The 20,359-nt window shown below is 47.6% G+C and overlaps 2 protein-coding genes across 2 annotated transcripts in view; both read left to right on the top strand.

The window, feature by feature from the left end:
• Positions 1-8,493: 8,493 nt before the first annotated feature.
• ECSIT (ECSIT signalling integrator) lies at positions 8,494-18,538 on the top strand. Its single transcript, XM_006903799.1, is given in 5 exon segments — positions 8,494-8,589; positions 11,931-12,336; positions 12,555-12,778; positions 17,978-18,035; positions 18,444-18,538. Coding segments are annotated over 5 exon segments (879 nt in total).
• Positions 18,539-19,988: 1,450 nt separating this feature from the next.
• ZNF653 (zinc finger protein 653) overlaps positions 19,989-20,359 on the top strand; it is a 17,254-nt gene continuing 16,883 nt past the window's right edge. Inside the window, exon 1 of the mRNA XM_006898857.1 lies at positions 19,989-20,281. Within this exon, the coding sequence (XP_006898919.1) occupies positions 19,989-20,281 (293 nt within the window). The remainder of the gene's footprint in view (positions 20,282-20,359) is intronic.

The following is a 20,359-nucleotide window of genomic DNA, read 5'->3' as shown; positions in this document are numbered from 1 at the left end:
TGCTGAAGATGCATTAGCTGTGAGATTGAGGACCAGAGAGGCCTGGGAGGGATTCATTCCAAGCAGAGAAGGGCAAAGGCCTAGAGACAAATAAAACTGGGCTTGTTTAAGAAACGAGGTAGCTGGGCAGGGAGAAAAGTGCAACAATGAATGAATGGAAATCCAAAGCCTCTGTAAACTTTCATTAAAATTAATAATAATTTAAAAAAAGAAGGAAACGAGGGAGCTCTGGTGATATACTCTGTAAGGAGTTGCTCAGCAAACCCAAAGGAAGCTCTTTGGGGAAAGAGGGACATTCTCCGCCCATGCGATTACAGCCCCTAAACCCACAGGACCTTGAGGGCTTGGCCTCGGTAAGAAGCCGCACTGCAATCCCAAACGCCTGCGGTTCGAATCCACTAACTGCTCCACGGGAAAAAGATGGGGCATCTCCTTCCATGCGATTTACTGCCTCTGAAAACTGTCTGGAGGGCCAGCTGTGGGTCAGTTCGATTTAGGGGTACACAACAGCAACCCCCTTGGAGAATCAGCTGTAAGGCTTCTCCAGATCATGGCAATGAGGGGTTTTTTGTTATTTAAGAAACAGTAGCTGGAGGATTTGATGGTGTATTTTGTTTTCCGTGTGATAAACCATTGGCGACCTTGGACAGAGAGGAGTGACAGTTTACATCTTACACAGCTTTCTCTGAGCACAGTGGTGAGAACTGACTGGGGGCAGGTAAAGATAGAACTAGGAGACTAGCAAGTGAGTGTCCAGGAGAAAACTGATGGTCTGGGATGGTGCCTTTGGTTGGCGTAAGTGGATGCCTTTGGGATTCACTTGGGAAAAGTCACCAGGACTAACTGATAGATGGAATGGGGAAGCAGATGACATAGTGGACTCAGAGCTGGCTTCTAGGTGTGTGACCTGTGTAACTAGGAATGCTGCTGCCACTGGTTGCTGTGGGATGGAACAGGTTTAATCAAAGATACCCGTTTGATGTATTGAGATTGCGGAGTTCACATCAAAGTGATCTACTGAAGCTAGACCTCCAGCTGCTATTCAAGATATGTATGTAGAAGCTATCAGATCAACACTTACTAAACTTTAAAGCATATACCAGACACCTGGAGCTCTTGTTAAATTAAAATGCAGATTCTGATTCAGCCGGTCTGAATGAGGGCCTAAATAATCTTCCTGATTCTATTGAAGCTGGTATTCCCACACACTTTGAGTGATGAGGGTTTAGAAAAGTGTTTCTTCATTTTAACTGCATAATAGAGTAGTTGATATGCTTTGAAAAGAAGATGCCTGGGCCCCAGTATTCCCATTTAGTTTATCTAGGGGTGTGGCCTGGGGATATTGTTTTGTTGAGAACATGTTGTTGTCATTATGTGCTGTGGAGTTAGAACCATATCTGGCCCTCCAGCAAGTTTTCAGAGGCTGTAAATCACACAGGAGAAGATTGCTCATTTTTCTCCCTGGGAACAGCTGGTGGATTCGAACAGCGTGCCTTTGGGTTGGCAGTGCTGATCCTTACCACTAGGCCACTAGAACCCCCTGTTGAGAATCTATACACTAATTCAGCAGTTTCCACACATATAACCCAGGGAGAGTGTTTACCTTTTTGGATTGTGCAAACCATATCTCCTCCATTAACGCAAATTCACAGCTCCCTCAAGTACCTGTCTAATCTTTCAAATTACTGTTGTTAACTTGTCCTACAGATCTTAAAAAAGGACAGTACTCAAGGCAAACTTCCTGTGCTTGTTAGTAGCTAAACTATTATTTGGGTTTAAGACTTTAAGGAATATTTTTTCCTCTTTTTATTATTAAAAAATGAAAACAGACTATAGGTAGAGAAAGGAATATTTTTCGTTTGAAGACTGTCCCAGGGCAGTTACTACAGGGACTTGTCCAGCCTCCATGGCTCTAGAAATTCTGAAGTCATCATAAGCTGTCACTGAGTTGGAACCAACCCACAGGCAAGCTTTCAGAGGCTGGAAATCACGTGGGAAGAAGCTGCCCATTTTTTTCCTGAGGAGCATCTGGTGGAGATTTGAACCACCTGCCTTGGGTTGGCAGTACAACTCCTTACCCATTAAGCCACCACCAGATTTCCCAGAGAATATGAAAGTCCACGAGAAACTGAAATCCTTTTCTGCATTTTTCCTGGACACGAGAATTTTTCAAAGTCCCCTCAATGATTCTTACAACATCACAATTTGAAAACTACTGGAGTTTCACACAGGAAACATAAAGATGAAAGGAACAGGTGAAATTATACTGCAGGGGGGCAGAAAAACACACAGAGTGGAATTCTGTGAAGCCTCATTACACAAGTGTGGTCCCACACCAGCAGCATAAGCCTCGTTGGGAGTATCTCAGATGGATTCTCTGGCCCCAGCCCAGACGTGCTGAATCAGAATTTGCACTTTTCAATAAGATCGCATATGAGTCATGTGCACATTCAAGCACTTGAGAACACTGCACATATTAGAGAAGGAAGGGCGTCTTGCTGATTATCTGAGAAACAGGCCTGGCACGAGGAAGAAAACCAAGAGTGTCTGAGTGTCGAGAAAAAGGCAGGAAGGTAGATCACGTGTGCCAGATGCTTCTGAAAAAGTGAGAAAGATGAAGTCCTGGTGAAGTTACTAGGTTTTGTAAGGTGTACAACACAGAGACAAGGCAGATGAAAGGCTGGAGAAGCAGCCAGGTTGGAAAGCATAAGGAAGGAATGTGTAGACACCTCTGGGAGAGGCCTTGCTATCAGGGGAGCAGAGATTGAAAGGACACCTGGGTGAAGATCAGAGATGCTAGAGACCGTTTAGTGGTAAGAAGCAGAGAGTATTAGAGGAATGTCTATCTGTGCGTCATTGACTATGTAAAGGCATTTGACTGTGTGGATCACAATAATCTGTGGCTAACCTTGAGAAGAATGGGAATCCCAGAACACTTAATTGTGCTTACACGAAGCTTATACTTGGATCAAAAAGCAGTCGTCAAAACAGAGCAAGGACACACTGCATGGTTCAAAATCAGGAAAAATGTATATCAGGGATGCATCCTATTTCTATACCTTTTCAACCTATATACAGAACAGATCATTTGGGAAACTGGCCTTTGTGAGGAATATGGCATCAGGATTGGAGGAAGACTCATCAAAAACCTGCATTACGCAGATGACACAACTTGGCTTGCTGAAAGTGAGGAGGACTTGAAGCATTTGCTGCAGAGCGTCAAGGACTGTAGTTTGCAATATGAATTGAAGCGCAATATCAAGGAAATAAAGATTCTCACCACTGGGCCAATTGGCAGGACCAATGGAGAAGAGACTGAGATTGTTAACAGTTTCAGCTTGCTTGGTTCCACAGTCAACACCCTTGGCACTAGCAGTCAGGAAACCAAAAGACAAATTGCGTTAGGAAAATCTGCTGTCAGGGACCTCTCCAGAGTGCTGAAGAGCAACAGTGTCAGTCTACAGACTAAGGTGCACCTGATCCAGGCCATGGTCTTCTCAGTTACTTGCTATGCACCTGAAAGGTGGACAGTGATTGACAGAAGAATCTATGCCTTTGTGTTGTGGTGCTGGAGAAAAGTATTGAACATAAACCATGGATCACCAAGAGAACAAACAGGTCTATTCTGGAGAGGGTGAAACCAAGCAACTCCTTGGAAGCAAGGATGGTGAAGCTTTCTCACATACTTTGGGCATGTTTCCAGGAGGGACCAGTCCTTGGAGAAGGACATCATGCTTGGAATGGGTAGAGAAGGTCAGTGCAGGAGAGGAAGCCCCTGCATGAGATGGATTGACACAGTGACTGGCTATGTGGGCAGGTGTGACAGAGAGTGAGATTGGCTAAAGACAGCAGGGTTCAGACCTCTTATTCATAGGATTCTCATGAGTCATAGTCAACTTGAGGGCATACAACAGCCACAAGTGGGTTTTCAGAGGCTGTAAACAGCACAGGAGAAGACTGTCCATCTTTCTCCTGTGGAGCAGCCCCATTGTATTCAAACTGCCTGCCTTTGAGTTGGCAGCACCATATTATCAAAAGAAAAACAACATACTAGCAAATTAAATCCTCTCCACTCACCCACCCCCCCAACCCCCTCCATAAGAGTTCCACACTGCAGATCTCTGAGTGACGAGAGAATTCCAACTGCCAAGCTTTTGGTTAGCAGCCCAGCATGTAACACACTACATGTAAAAAGGACTATGCACTATGATTTATCTCAGAAATGCAAGATCACTTTAGCAACCAAAAATCTGTAATTTACCATATTAATAAAGGAGATATATATATATATCATCTCAGAGGACACGGGGTGGGGGGGAATTGGCAAAATCCAATATCTTTCATTGATAAAAAACAACTAATTAGGAACAGAAAGGACTTCCCTTAACGTGTGTTGCAGACCAAGGGTAAAGTATTAATAATGAGACAGAACACCAAGAATGTATAAGTAATAAAGAGGTAGAGCAAGAGGCGAACTCCAACAACTAAAGGCTGGTCTCTGTTTCCCTGTACCTTTATTGGAAATTGCTAGGGAGCAAATAACAAAGATAAGTGAATGCAAATGAAGCTAAGCACATTCTATTGAAAACCTTATGCTTGACTCAGGAGGGAGGGATTAGCAAATACAGTACAAGAATCCTGTAAATGTGCCGTAAACATTTAAGGATTGCCTTAGTGCTTCAGGGTGAAGTCCAGCTTGTATCAGCCTTCTTCATATCCTGATAGAGCATTAGGTTTATTACAAATATTTATTATGAAATTTGGCTTCCTACAAACCTGAAACATGACATCTATGAAAACCCACACAGCTGACATTGTATTTCATGGTATAACGGTGGGCCCTTTTCTCCAAAAATCACCGGAAGACAAGGTGTTTGCTTTCAACTTTTCTGACATTGTACTGGGCATGTTAGCCAGGGCAGTTAAGCAAGAAAAGTTAGTAAATGAAAGGTATCCAAATGAAAAAGACATAAAATCTTATTTACAGATGACATAGTTTCCTCTATAGAAAATCCTAAGGAAAACACTAAAAACCTATTTGAACCAATCAATGAAGCCAACAAAACTGAAAACTACAAGATTAATATATAGAAGCATACCTCTATATACAAACTACAGTGCAAAAATGGAATTAAAACAATTCTATTTACAATGTCTTCATAAAACCACATACTTAAGGATAAATTTAGCAAAAGAAGCCCAAGACTTTAAAACATGCCAAAGACTATAAAACATGGTTGGAAGAAATTAAAGAAGACCTAAATGACTTGAGAACATTACATCCCATGTCTCAGAAGACTTAACCTTGCTAGGGGAGCTCTGGTGGCCTGGTGGCAAGGAGCTGCAACTACAATCCCAGAGGTGCACAGTTCGAATCCACCAGATGCTCTTCTGGGGAAGGAGGGGCAGTCTCCTCCTGTACCAGTCAGGTCTGACTTGATAGTACACTCACACAAAAATAATAAAATAAAAATATTTAACCCACTTTAAAATAAAAAAATTTTAAAAAAGAAGACAACCTTGTTAAAATGCCAATGTTGTTGTTCTTTGCTGTCAAGTTAGAACCAATTCATAGCTGACCAAGTCATAGCAGGATTTTAGAGACAGTAAATCTCACAGGAAGAGACATTCTCCCACAGAAGCTGGTGGATTTGAACCAGATGCTTTTGGGTTGGCAATGCAACTCCTTACCACTAGCCCACCAGAACTCGTTCAAGAACATCTCTAATAAAAGAACAGGTAATAATATGTGTTGGGGAAAATTGCAGCAGGAATGGCATCCACTTCCTAAACAACAAACCTCTGGAAACTATGAACTTTGAGAAATTTTAATAATTATCAATAAGCTTTAGGCCTTTTGTTCATAGGGTTGCTATGAGTCGTGCTTGATGGTATTCTACAACAACAACAATGCAGGTTTGGGTGGAGGGACAGCACAGGAGAGGAAGACCCCAGATGAGATGGGTTGATGCAGTAACTGGGGTAATGCGTCAAGAGTCAGTGAGACTGGCTTGGGATGTGGCAGGCTTCAGACCTGCTGTATGTAGGATCACTTTGGGTCACAGGCAACTAAACAGCACATATCAACAATGATGCAGTGAGGCATTTTGGAGCTCTTATGTAGATAGGCATACAGCCCCCTTGGAAAACAGTTTGGCAGTTCCTCAAAATGTTCACACAAAAACTTGGACATTCAGGAGCTCTGGTGGCCTAGTGGCAAGAAGTAGCACTGCAATCCCAGAAGTACCTGGTTCAAATCCACCAGATACTCTGCTGGAGATGGAGGGGCAATCTCCTCCTATACCAGTCAGATCTGATTTGACGGTACAATGCACAAAAAATAATAAAATTTTAAAAATATCACACAAAACTTGGACATTCATAGAAGTATCAAAAGTAGAAACAACCAGACTGGTTTGGTGTGGTTTTCCACTTTAACAACCAGAATATTTTAAGAGCCACTTTTCAAGTGCATAAATAAAACAGCCAAAGTCAGAGTTGTACAATGGTACTGGGGAGTGGAAGGGGTCAGTAAAAAGAAATTAAGTTCTGTACATGGGAAAGTCTGCTGTTAGTGACCTCTCCAAAATATTGAAGAGCAATGGTGTCTCTCTGGAGACTAAGGTGCATCTGATACAGGCTATGGTCTTCGCAATCACTTGTTATGCATCAGAAAGTTGGACAATGACCAAGGAGGATAGAAAGAGAATTGATGCCTTTGAGCTGTGGTGCTGGAGAAGAGTATTGAGAATACCATGGACTGCTAGGAAAACAAACAGATTTGTCCTGGAAAGTGTTAAACCGGGTGGCTCCTTGGAGGCAAGGATTCTGAGGCTCCGTCTAACATACTTTGGACATGTTGTGAGGAGAGACCGGTCCTTGGAGAAGGACATCATGCTTGGGAGGGTGGAGGGACAGCGCAGGAGAGGAAGGCCCTCTATGAGATGGATTGATTCAGTGACTGGGATAATTGGGATGAGAGTGTCAGAGACAGTGCGATTGGCTCAGGACAGAGCGGAGTTTAGGGCTGTTGTACATAGGGTCGCTATGAGTCGCAAGTGATTTGACAGCACATAACAACAACAACAACATGCTACAACATGGATGAACCTTAAAACCATGCTAAGTATGCAAGTTTACTGCAGCTTTGTTCACAATAGCAAAGATTTGGAAACAACCCAAGTGCCCATCAACAAACGAATGCATAGAGAACCTCTGTTATAGTCACACAATGGAATACTATGGAGCACTGAACAACAACGAACTCATGCAATATTATTCAAAATGGGTGAGCCTGGAGGACATTATGCCGAGTGAAATATATCCGTCACAAAAGGACAAATACTGCATGGTGCCACTGTTGTAAAATGGGACTGACATCAGGGTTGGGGGGAGACTGAGAAAGATGGGATAAATAATGTATACTGCATTGAAACAGATGAGGGAGAGAACTGTTTAAAAGGGTTATGTGATTAGGGATTATTGTCATGACAGGAGTCCAGAACAAAGTCTGCATAGTGGGGTGGACCTGGGGGGAGGGATTATAAAACAATGAAAGAATTTTTCTTTTACTTTTCAAAGAGAAGAGCGAACTGGGGGGAAGGGGTGGGCAGGGAGAAAAGTGCAACAAGGAATGAATGGAAATCTAAAGTCTCTGTAAATTTTTATTAAAATTAATAATAATTTAAAAAATTAAAAAGTAATGAATGAATAAATGAGAACTGATCTCTGAAGAGAAAAGGGGAAAAAAACAACCCATGCTAAGTAAAAGAAGCAGGACATGCCAAGCACACGTTAACTCCATTTACAGTAAAGTGGCCAGGAAGGCAAATCTACAGAAGAGAGATTAATGACTGCTTAGGACTGAGCTTAGAAGGACATTTAGCGACTGTTACTGGGTAAAGAGGTTTGGGGAGTGACAGAAATGCTCTGAAATTAGATTGCAGTGATGGCTACACTAGTTTGTGAATGCACTAAAAGTTGCTCTGTTGTGCACTTTAAAAAGGTGAACTGTGTAGTAGATGCATATGGCTCTTAAAGAATGATCCTGTAAAGAGGGGAAGCACTGCAGAAGCAAATTCCTCGAGAAAGTGAAGGGTTGGGGCCAGCAGAACAAGGGGCTCTTCATTTTAAGAGTCAGCAAAGGAGCTCTGGTGGCCTAGTAGCAAGAAGCTGCACTGTAATCCCAGAGATATGCGGTTCGAATCCACCAGATACTCTGCCGGAGAAGGAGGGGCCATCTCCTCCTGTACCAGTCAGATCCAATTTGATGGTACACACACAAAAAATAATAAAATAAAAATTAAAAAGAAAAAAGAGTCAGCAAAGCCCTGTCTTATAGATGAGGAACCTCGTCCTGGGGTAACTTAGCTATGCAGCCTGGAATGTAGTCACAGCCTGTGAGAGGATTCTGGTCTCTATTAGTGGGTAATGGTACCAGACTGAGGGCATCTCATCTCTTCTCTCGGCCAGGTGATCGTCTGACAAGCAGCCATGAGCTGGACTCAAGCCATCTCGCTGGCCCGGGCCCTCTCTCGGGGCTGGGGAGGCATCTGCGGGCCAGCCCTCACGGGATCCTCTTTCTCTCAGGTAACAGCCAGCTGGATGTTAGTTCCCTCGGCCCGGGTCGAGGAGGAAGCCCTGGATTTGCTCCCAACCCCTTAAAAATCTATCCTAGAAGCCAGCTATGAGGGGTCTGAGCTAGCCCGTCTGCTGTGAGGTTGAAGATCCCTAACTTACGTTAACTTATGTTAAGAGGGGCTGGTGCCCACAAGGGTGAAGAAGTGGGCTTTTAAAACTAAGGATGGAGGAGTTCAGTGGATTCCAGTGGCTCTTCTTACATTGGCCTCTAAAGATGGGCACAGAAAATGGAATTTCTTTCCCTTACCAAAATGACCAGGTAATTTAAGGCCACAGATAGCAGGGGAGGTGATAATGTTAACAGCGCCTCTATGGAGCATGTACTCTGTGCTAGGTCCTGCATTATGTCACTTGCATTGTTTCCCGTACTTTGGGTATTCCAAAGTTTCCTTTCCAATTTTCACCCATGCATATACTACCTATGTTGTTGTGTACCGTCGAGAGGAACCAACACATAGCTGACCCTCTGGCAGGTTTTTAGAAGCAGCTAAGTGCAGAGGAGGAAAATGCCCATCTTCCACAGAGCAGCTGGTGGATTTGAACCGCATATCTTTGAGATTACAGGGCAGCTTCTTACCACCAGGTCACCAGAACTCCCTTTATGTGTGGTTCCTCCTTAACCATACTGCCTTATGTTATTGTTGTAGTTATGTGCCGTCGAGTCGCTTGCAACTCATAGCGACCCTATGTACAACAGCCCTAAACTCTGCTCTGTCCTGTGCCAATGGCACGGTCTCTGACACTCCCATCTCGATTATCCCAGTCACTGAATCAATCCACCTCATAGAGGGCCTTCCTCTCCTGCGCTGTCCCTCCACCCTCCCAAGCATGATGTCCCTCTCCAAGGACCGGTCTCTCCTCACAACATGTCCAAAGTATGTTAGACGGAGCCTCAGAATCCTTGCCTCCAAGGAGCCACCTGGTTTAACCCTTTCCAGGACAAATCTGTTTGTTTTCCTAGCAGTCCATGGTATTCTCAATACTCTTCTCCAGCACCACAGCTCAAAGGCATCAATTTTCTTTCTATCCTCCTTAGTCATTGTCCAACTCTCTGATGTATAACAAGTGATTGTGAAGACCATGGACTGTATCAGATGCACCTTAGTCTCCAGAGAGACACCATTGCTCTTCAGTACTTTGGAGAGGTCCCTAACAGCAGACTTTCCCATGGCAATGCGCCTTTTAATTTCCTGGCTGCTGGTGCCAAGAGTGTTGACTGTGGAGCCAAGCAAACTAAAGCTGTGTACAATCTCAATCTCTTCACCATCCATCCTGATGCTGCCAATTGGTCCAGTGGTGAGAATCTTTGTCTTCTTGACATTGAGCCTCAGTCCATATTGGAGGCTTATATACTGCCTTAAAGAACTAATAAAAGAGCCAAATCCATTGCCATTGAGTCAGTTCCAACTCAAACCAACCCTGTAGGACAGAATAGAACAATTCCTTCCGGTCCCCAAAGCTGTGATACTAATAGAAGCAAGTCTTTTCTCCCAGGGATCAGGAGTGGGTTTGAACTGCTGACCTTTCCGGTAACAACCTAATTCTAACCTAGTCAATCAACCAGGACTCGTTCTTCTTGTGCTCGTTGCCTAAAACGTCAACTTAAATCAACACCTTCCCTTCTCCCTTTTCTCCCATAAAGACAGAGACTTACAGCTTTGGAAACCCTTCGGGACAGTCCTAGCCTGCCTGATAGGGTCACAGTAAGTGGGAGTGAACTCCATCTGTGGAGACCGCCGAGGAGAGGGGAGGGATTGAGAGCACAGGCCAGCCTCTACTTATGCTGCTTTGCCACTGTGGGCAGCACGCCTGCCGCTTTCTCTCTCTGGGGCTGTTTACTCATCTGTACAGTAAGACGCCTCCCTCATCGTACAGTTGTAAAAACTAAATGAGTCTCACATTTAAAGATGCCTTTTATGTAGCCATTCTAATTTAAACACTCCAATTAATACTGTTAATATACCATCTGGAGTAGGGTTTGTTCACATCTTTTTAAGAGCTAAATAGTAAATCTTTCTGGCCTTGTGGTGTCATAAGCACTCAGCTCTGCCACTGGAACACTAAAGGAGCCACAGACAATCCAGAAATGAGTTAGCACGGCTATGTTCAGTAAAACTTTATTTAGGAATAAAAAAAACCCAACAACTTTATTTAGAAAAACAGGCAATTCGTATGGTTTGGCCTGTTGGCCATGGTTTGCCAACTCCTGTTTAACATGACCTCCCCACTCTGGGGAACAAAATATCCTTCACTGAGGCCCAACTGTCAAACTCTCATAGGGGACGCTAGCGGTCTCCTGGCTAGGAACGGTGTAGCCAAGATTCCGGCTGATGCCAAAGTCTGTAAGTCTGCCTTTGGAATAGGTTCATCATAGTTAATCACAGAGCTCAAAATTCAAAAAGTCCTGAGGCTGCACCATGGCACGAATCCGTCCTCTGGTCCACCTGCCACTTAGTTTTCTCTCTGGAGGCAAAAAATGTGACGTGCTTTCTGCATTTCTTTGCGGAGATGTTTTATACCTGTCCAGGCTGAGGGGAGTAGAGCACACGCCCCATGCTGACTGTCAAGGGTTAGTTGTGCAGCTGCTAACAGGAAAACTGGCAGCTGGGACCTCACAGAGGCTCTGGCGGCTCCAACATACTGTGCGCCCTTGAATAGATTCCAGGTCGCAGTGACCCTGTGGGGCTGGCCCGGGTGGGAGCAGGCTGCCAGATCTTGTCTCCCGTGGACGGCCTGCTGGGTTTGAACTGCCAGCCTTTGGGTTTGCAGTTGAATAGTATGATTCTGACTCAGTGGCACACAGCAACAACAAATGGACGCCTTTTCCAAACAAATGGAAAGCCAGTCTACATGGTTTCACACTTTGTCATTTAATGATAGTCCCCGGAGCCACAGCAAGACCCTGCTCAGTTGGGTTTACAGCCATAGGGGCTCCTTGTCCAGGTGCTCGGACCCTGGTTTCAGCATTCCCTTGCCCATGGGTATGTGGCCATTTCCACTACAGCAGTGGGTAACTCTGGACAGAAGTCACTACGCAGGTACGTGGGCCCTGCTGGCCTGTAACCACGGTGATTGCTGCGGGATCCCTCCACGGGCTTTCCGTGACCACCAGCAGTGGGCGAGCACCACTTTCCGCACAGCCGTGCCAGCACTGTGTGATCATACTTGGCAGGAGGTTTATAACCAGGCACCACACTTCCCCAGGGCCGCCTAAGGGGTGGCTCCCAGCCTGGCAGCCCCTGCACGGCCTTGGGAGGCGTCCGATTCTAGTGGCAGCCCTCTGTCCCCAGGTCCCCCTGCAGGGCCTCCACTGCAGCGCAGCCAGCCTCCGTTCTGACTCCCCACTGGTCCCACGCCCTCCGGAGCCTTCGCGGGGGGCTCCCGTCAAGGCCGTGATGCCCCACGAGGAACTGTTTAGCCCCAGCAGCAAGCAGGACAAGGCGAGCTTTGTGCAGGCCATTCAGAACTTCGGAAAGCACAACGTGCGCAAGCGGGGGCATGTGGACTTCATCTACCTGGCCCTGAGCAAGATGCGTCAGTACGGCGTGGAGCGGGACCTGGCCGTCTACAACATGCTGCTCGACATCTTCCCCAAGGACGTCTTTCGGGCGCGCAACATCTTCCAGCGCATATATTTGCACTACCCGCCGCAGCAGGAGTGCGGCGTCACTGTCCTGGAGCAGATGGAGAACCATGGTGGGTGAGGCCACCAGCGCTGACCAGGGCTGCTGGGGCCCTCAGGGCAGTTCCCGCTCAGATCCTGGGTCCCAGGTCCCCTCCATCCCTTCCTCTCACTCCTCCCAGCCCCATCTTTCTCTCATGCCCATCTTCTGTATCCCTGACTTCCATGGTGCCTGCTTCTTAACTCTTGGTCTCTTTCTCCATCTCTCCCTCCCGGGGCTCTGCCTCCACAGGGGTGATACCCAATAAAGAGACGGAGTTCCTGCTTCTTCAGATCTTTGGCCACAGAAGCTTACCGATGCTCAAGTACACACGCATGAGGCTGTGGCAGACCCGCTTCAAGAACATCAACCCCTTCCCTGTGCCCCGGGAGCTGCCCCAGGACCCCGTGGACCTGGCCAGGTTGGGCCTGCGGCACATAGAGCCCGACCTCAGCGCCCAGGTCTCCGTCTACCAGGTATCTGTTGCCCCAGCGCACTCTCAGCCACCACCTGACTGGGCACCATAGTTGCTCACCTAGGCTTCACTTCCCCTACCTGGTCACTGGTGCCCGAGCCCTCCTCACTGCAACTTACCAGGCTCTGCCGGCCTCTCACCTGCCCCAGCCCTCTCCCTACCCTTCTGTTACCTAGCACAGACTCTTCCCTCTGGAAGAGTTCCTAGGGAATTCCTGTTCGTGCCTCGGTTCCTCTTCCTTCTTCAGGATGCTTTCCTAACTACTAGCCCTCATGAGGGCCACCTTCCTCGTACTGGGCACATTTCTTTATGTGGTTCGTCCTTCACGATCTCTCTTGCCCATTAAACTAGAGTTCCCCAAGGGGCAAACACCGTGAATCTGTTTCCCTGAATCTCCCCAAGTGTCCAGCACAGAGTCCAGCACAAGGCAGTCACTTGTTGGATGACTAAATGAAGTGACTCTAGTATCCCAGGGGCTATGTTGGGTATCCAAAGAGGCCTTCACAAAGCCCCAGATACTAGGAGGAGTCAGGGGTCAAGGAAGACTTCCTGGAGGAGGTGAGAGTGAGCTGAACTTGGGCAGAGTGAGTAGGACATGGTGAGTATTCCAAACAGAGGGAGAATAACATGTACAAGGGTTCAGAACAGAGCTGGGAGTTCCTGGGGATGCTGCAGGGGCTTCCTGTGACCAGGGGCAGGACACCATGGTGATGGGCTGGGGAAGAAAAGGCATAGGCACTCCAGGTTAAAAAGCCTGAGGTAAAACCTATTGCTTGGTGGAGAGAGCTGTGGGAACACTGCAGGAGTGATGGAGTCGGAGTCACACAGCTACAGGATAGATAGATAGATAGATAGATAGATAGATAGATAGATAGATAGATAGATAGATAGATAGAGAGATAGATGATAGATAGATAGATAGATAGATAGATAGATAGATAGATAGATGACAGTGGATGGCAATTTGGCAGAAGGACCAAGTGTGGCAGGGTAAGAAGCAACCACAGTGTACAAGTGAGAAAGGACCAAGACTTGTCTTTGAGTGTACCCACAGAATGGAAAAGCAATTTTTTAAAATTTTTTTATTATTATTAGTTGGAAAAGCAATTTTTAACTCATCCCTTCATATCACATGCAAGCAAGATTCTGCTGAAAATTATCCAAAAATGACTGGAGCAGTATGTCAACAGAGAACTGTCAGAAGTGCAGGCTGGGTTTTGAAGAGGTCGTGGTACTTAGGGATATTATAGCCATTATTAGATGGATCTTGGCAGAAAGCAGAGAGTACCAGAGGAATGTCTATCTGTGCTTCATTGACTATGCAAAGGTTTTTGACTGTGTGGATCACAAGCAGCTGTGGCTGACTCTGAGAAGAATGGGAATCCCAGAACATTTGATTGTGCTAATGTGAAACCTATACTTGGACCAAGAAGCAGTTGTCAGAACAGAGCAAGGAACCATTGGCATGGTTCAAAATTGGGAAGGGGCCAGGGATGTATTCTGTCTCCATACCTTTTCAATCTGTATGCAGAACAGATCATCTGGGATGCTGGGCTGTATGAGGAGGAATGTGGCATAAGGATTGGTGGAAGATTCATCAACAACCCTGCGTGCTGAAACTGAGGGAGACTTGAAGCGCTTGCTGCAGAAGGTCAAGGACTGCAGCCTTCAATATGGATTAAAGCTCAACATCAAGAAAACAAAGATTCTCACCACTGAGCCAATTGGCAGCATTAGTATGGATGGTAAAGAGATTGATATAGTTAACAGTTTTAGTTTTCTTGGCTCCACAGTTAACACTCTTGCTACCAGTAGCCAGGAAATCAAGAGACGAATTGCACTGGGAAAGTCAGCTGTCAGAGACCTCTCCAGAGTACTGAAGAGCAGTGATGGGCTGGAGACTAAGGTGCTCCTGATCCAGGCTATAGTCTTTGCAATTAAGTGCTATGCGTCAGAGAGTTGGACAGTGACTAGGGATGATGGAAAGAGAATTGATGCCTTTGAGCTGTGGTGCTGGAGAAGAGTGCTGAGTATACCATGGACTGCTAGGAGAACGAACAGGTGTGTCCTGGAGAGGGTGAAGCCAGGCTGCTCCTTGGAGTCAAGGATTCTGAAGCTTCATCTGACATACTTTGGGCATGTTGCAAAGAGGGACCAGACCTTGGAGAGGGACACCATGTTTGGGAGAGTGGAGGGATAGCGCAGGAGAGGAAGACCCTCGATGAGATGGATCGATTCAGTGATTGGGATAATGGGATAGGTGTGTCAGAGACAGTGAGGTTGGCACAGGATAGAGCAGGATTTAGGGCTATGAGTCGCAGGCGATTCGACGGCACATAACAACTAACAACTTCATTTTTCTAACTTAACACATCTACATGGTAATCAAGCCAAACAGTACACAAGGGCACACTTCTCAGCCTCTGGCCCTCCAGCACGAGCTCCTCCCTGGTGGTGACCACTGTCACACCAGCTGCATCACCTTGTTTTAGCATCCTGAGCAGCTTGGGAAATGAACAGTTGAAAGGATGGCAGTCAATAAAGGGTAATAAAGAGCAGTGTGTTCTGTGGGTTACGTTAAGTGTGAGAAGGGAAGAGATATAATAGCGCATTTATGCTTTTGCTTACCTCACAAAGGAAACACCAGAACATCAAGTTATAAGTTAGTAAAAGGAATTCCTTCTGGGGGCATCAGAGGGGAGAAGTCAAGAGGACATAAAACCAAAAAGGGAAGAAAACAAAGTTGAAAACCGATAAATGTGACTACATTTCTAATTGATAATAAAATCACTAAAAAAATTCCAAGTTATTGTTGAATGTGGTTGACTATAATGGTGGCGTATATTCCAAGGAAATAGCTTCAGAATAACCTAAAATTTAATCTCTTCATTTTTCTGGTTAGTAAATTCAAAGCCATTTTATGTATGTTGTTGTTGTTATGTACCGCCTGGTGGAACAAGCCCATAGCTGACCACAGTGGATGGAGGAAATTGAAACTGTCAGCATCTTCATCTTGCTTGGATCCACAATTACCACCCTTAGTACAAGCAATCAGGAAATAAGGAGACACATTATACTGGGAAAATCTGCAGTTAGGGACCTTTCCAAATTATTGAGAAGTAATGGTGTCAGTTTGAGGACTAAGGTACGTCTGATTCAGATCACGGTCTTTCCTATTACTAGCTATGCATCTGAGACCTGGACAGTGAATAAGGACTTTGAGCTGTGGTGTTGGAAAAGAGCATTGAACATTCCATGGACAGCCAAGAAAACTAATGTGGTGGATATATCTTGGAGAGAGTGCAGAGTGCTCTTTGGAGACAGAAATGATGAGGCTTTGCTTCACATACTTTGAACATATTGCCTTGGAGAGGGACATGTCGTTGGCAAGGGTCAGTAAAGGAGAGAGGTAGACTGACAAGGTGACTGCTGCAGTGGGCCCTTGTGTGTCAGCAAGTGTGAGGATGGTGCAGGACAGGTCTGGTTTCAGATCTTTTGTTCATAGGGTCGCTATGAGTCATGCTCAACTTGATGGCACCTAACAGCAACACCTACTAGTAGTAAAACATGCTTTCCCAAAAGCAATATACATGTTCTGCATCTTTGCTGCCTTTTTTTTTTAATGTAATAACTTAGTCTGGAACCTGCCTTAAGTTTGCACCCACCAAGCCATCTCATTTCTTTTTTAACCTCAAAGGATGAACCACGTTTCAACACTTGTCTATTATTGGATGTTTTGGTCACAGTTGTTGTTGTTATGTGCCATCGAGTCACTTGCCCCTCATAGCGACCCCATGTACAACAGCCCTAAACTCTGCTCTTTCCTGAGCCAATCTTACTGTCTCCGATACACCCATCCTGATTACCCCAGTCACTAAATCAGTCCACCTCATAGAGGGTCTTCTCCTCCTGTGCTGTCCTTCCACCCTCCCTCAGAATCCTTGCCTCCAAGGAGCAACACAGTTTAACCTTCTCCAGGATAAATCTGTTTGTTTTCCTACCAGTCCATGGTATTCTCAATACTCTTCTCCAGCACCACAGCTCAAAGGCATCAATTCTCCTATCCTCCTTAGTCATTGTCCAACTCTCTGATGCATAACAAGTGATTGCAAAGACCATGGTCTGTATCAGACACACCTTAGTCTCAGTCACACTGCTCTTTGGAGAGGTCCCTAACAGCCAACATTCACATCGCAGTACGTCTTATAACATGTTGCCGGCAAATATGTTTCTAAGCACGGTCGTCAATTTAAAAAGGGTGCAGCAACGCGTTAATTTCCTGGCTGCTGGTGCCGAGAGTGTTGACTGTGGAGCCAAGCAAACTGAAGCTGTGAACAATCTCAATCTCTTCACCATCCACCCTGATGCTGCCAATTGGTCCAGTGGTGAGAATCTTTGTCTTCTTGATATTGAGCCTCAATCCATATTGGAGGCTGCAGTCCTTGACCCTCTGCAGCAGGTGCTTCAGGTCCGCCTCAGTTTCAGCAAGCAGGATTGTGTCATCCGCATAACGCAGATTGTTAATAGATCTCCCACCCATCCTGACACCACACTTCTCCTCATAGAGCCCTGCCTCCCAGATAATCTGTTCTACATACAGGTTGAAAACGTATGGAGACAGGACACATCCCTGGCGTACCCCCTTCCCAATTTTGAACCATGCAGTGTTTCCTTGCTCTGTTCTGACAACTGCCTCTTGGTCCAAGTATAGGTTTCACATTAGCATGATCAGAACAAGTGCATTTTTTAAAAATTCCATTTTTTCTTTGAATAATAATCATGCTTAGGGAATCAAACTGAGAAGATACAACAGGGTCTTCTGCCTTCAGTCTGCACAGTGACGTGCACTTGAGCCTTGCCCTTGAATCGCCTTCCTAGGACATGTGCGTGGATTTATATTTATTTTATAAGCACATGGCACTTAATTATCTCAGAACTATCTGAAATCAATGCTGCTGGTGCCATCCCCAGTTTGCTCTGCAGGAAACAGAGGCACCATGATAAAAATATTTCGCCAGTCACACCACTCACTTGGGACAGAGCCCGAGGACCCCAGGGTCGCCTCAGTGTGAACATCTTAAACACTGACCACGTCCATGGAAGGGAGGAGGGATTGAGCGGTGTGTAGGAGGCCTAGTAGATGTTCGGCTCCTCTGTCGATATGAGGAGGCACAGTTTCCACCTGTACTCTTCCTTGCAGATGCCTCTGTCCAAAGACTCCACCGGGGCAGCAGATCCCACCCAGCCCCACATTGTAGGTAAGCTCTGTACCCTCCATGTCAGGTGCCTAGGGGGACTGCTGGGTGGATTCCCAGGGTCTGCAGACCAAACCCCTTAGCCAGGGCCCAAGTGTGCGCATATCTCCACATCAGGAATCCAGAGCCCTGAACAGCAGGCTGCCCTGGCCCGGCACGATCCATCCCGGCCTATCTTTGTCGAGGGCCCCTTCTCCCTGTGGCTCCACAATAAGTGTGTCTACTACCACATCCTCAGAGCTGACCTGCTGCCTCCTGAGGAGAGGGTGAGTATGGGGGCTGGCAGTGACCTGGCACCACCCAAGGGCTCCTGGGAAGGGCACTGCGGTGCAGGCTAGAGGGAGAGGGCGGCTGCTGGGAGGATGGAGGGGGCAGGAAGCTCACTGGCCTGCACCCTCCTTTCTGGAGCAGAAAGTAGAAGAGATTCCAGAGGAGTGGAACCTCTACTACCCCATGCAGCTTGACCTGGAGTACGGGAGGGATGGCTGGGATGACTACGAGTTTGATATCGATGAAGGTAGGAAGCACGTGAGAGGGGCAGGCTGTGGGGCCCAGGGCTGGGGCCCAGGCAGAGGGGGCCCACTTGCCACACAGACCCAGCAGTGGTGCTTGTACACACACGCTCCCACCTCAGAGGACTCCAGGCCCAAAGGCCCCCAAGCATACTCCATGGTCAGCTACCAGGCCTTGGTTAGTCCTTCCAGAAGTCTGTGTGTCAGAGCTACTCCCTGCTGAGTGCGACCAGAGCCAGTCCTTGCCCTCTCTAAGCTCAGACCAGCAAGAAACTATGCTAGTTCCATTCTTGGGAGCCTGGGGGAGGGGCACAGCAGGCTGCGGGCAAAGTTGTTACAAGGCTTCTTGGAATCTTGAACTTGAAGGTGAAGCAAAGTGAGGGCAGTCAAGGCAGAGAGGAGGGCTTGTCAGCACACATAAAGGAAGCGGAAAGCTCTTGCCCTCGGCCTTAAAGGAGTTGTCAGATGCAGGAAAGGAGCTCCAGCCCCCACGGCACTAACTCTGAGGGCTCTTCTTTCCCAACAGTGGAGGAAGGGCCTGTCTTCGCCATGTGCATGGCAGGTGCCCACGATCAGGCCACATTGGCCAAATGGATCCAGGGCCTGCAGGAGACCAACCCTGCCCTAGCCCAGATTCCCGTGGTCTTCCGCCTGGCAAGCTCCACCTCCGAGCTCCTGGCAACCACCCCAGAGCAGAAGCAGCCTCCACCACCGCCACCACCACCTCAGGGCCAGGAAGAGGATGACAGCCTGCAGCAGCAACAGCAGCAGCAGAGCAGGAGCTGAGCCTGCACACAGGCCGGGCGGCCTGAGGCCAGACTGCAGAGAAAGCATGAGATGACCCCGGAGTGGACAGCAAATAAAAGTTCTCTCGTCTTCCCTCCTTTCCGGTGGTGTGACATCCCTCCTTCGGGATCTCAGGTGGGGGCAGCCGGCAATGGGCTGCAAGCTTTGACCCTTTAATGCCAGATGGTACCACTAGGATGAGTTCTGGGACTTTGCTGAGGGTCTAAGAGGTCATCTAGCTCTGATTACCGGGGGTGGCTACAAACCTTTAGTCTCTCCCATGCCCTATGCACTAGGGAACTCTGGTGGCCGAGAGGCGGGAGGCTGTGCTGCAATCCCAAGGCCACCAGCCCTCTTCCACGGCAGAAGGATGGGCAGGCTCCCCCGTTCATTAACTGCTTCTGAAACCCCGCTGGAAGGTCAGCCACTGGTCGGTTCCGAGCAACAATAGCATACTTTGTGCACCGCTACAAACTGTAAGCTTCAAGGTTGAGAGGAGCCTGGACGGCGCACGCATGCGCAGTTCTCGAACCCGGTCTTCTTTTCACGCCGCGGGGCAGCGAGCAGCTATGAGAAATTTCCCGGCGGCGCGAAAGATGCGCGCCACTTCCGGCCGGGCTCCTAACAACGGGGGAGGCTAGTAACCAGGGAGGGGGGGATGGCGGAGCGGGCGCCGGAGCCCGGGGCGGAGGCGGAGGCGGGCGCAGGCGGGGAGGCAGCGGGAGACGAGGGCTCGGCGGGCCGGAAGGCGCGCGGCCGGCCGCGGCTCACAGAGTCCGACCGGGCCCGGCGGCGGCTCGAGTCCCGGAAGAAGTACGACGTGCGACGCGTGTACCTGGGTGAGGCGCACGGGCCCTGGGTGGACCTGAGGCGCCGCAGCGGCTGGAGCGACGCCAAGCTTGCCGCCTACCTCATCTCGCTGGAGCGTGGCCAGCGTAGCGGCCGCCACGGGTGAGGGGACCTGGCCCGAAGGAGGGAGGGAGCGAGCGAGGGAGGAGACGCCCCCATCCCCCGCCGAGCCTGGCCCCG

Source organism: Elephantulus edwardii, unplaced genomic scaffold (genome assembly GCF_000299155.1).
Source record: "Elephantulus edwardii isolate Elephantulus edwardi_28Jun2011 unplaced genomic scaffold, EleEdw1.0 scaffold00237, whole genome shotgun sequence".
In the NCBI taxonomy this organism is placed as follows: Eukaryota; Metazoa; Chordata; class Mammalia; order Macroscelidea; family Macroscelididae; genus Elephantulus; species Elephantulus edwardii.
This window is presented reverse-complemented; position numbering and strand designations above follow the sequence as displayed.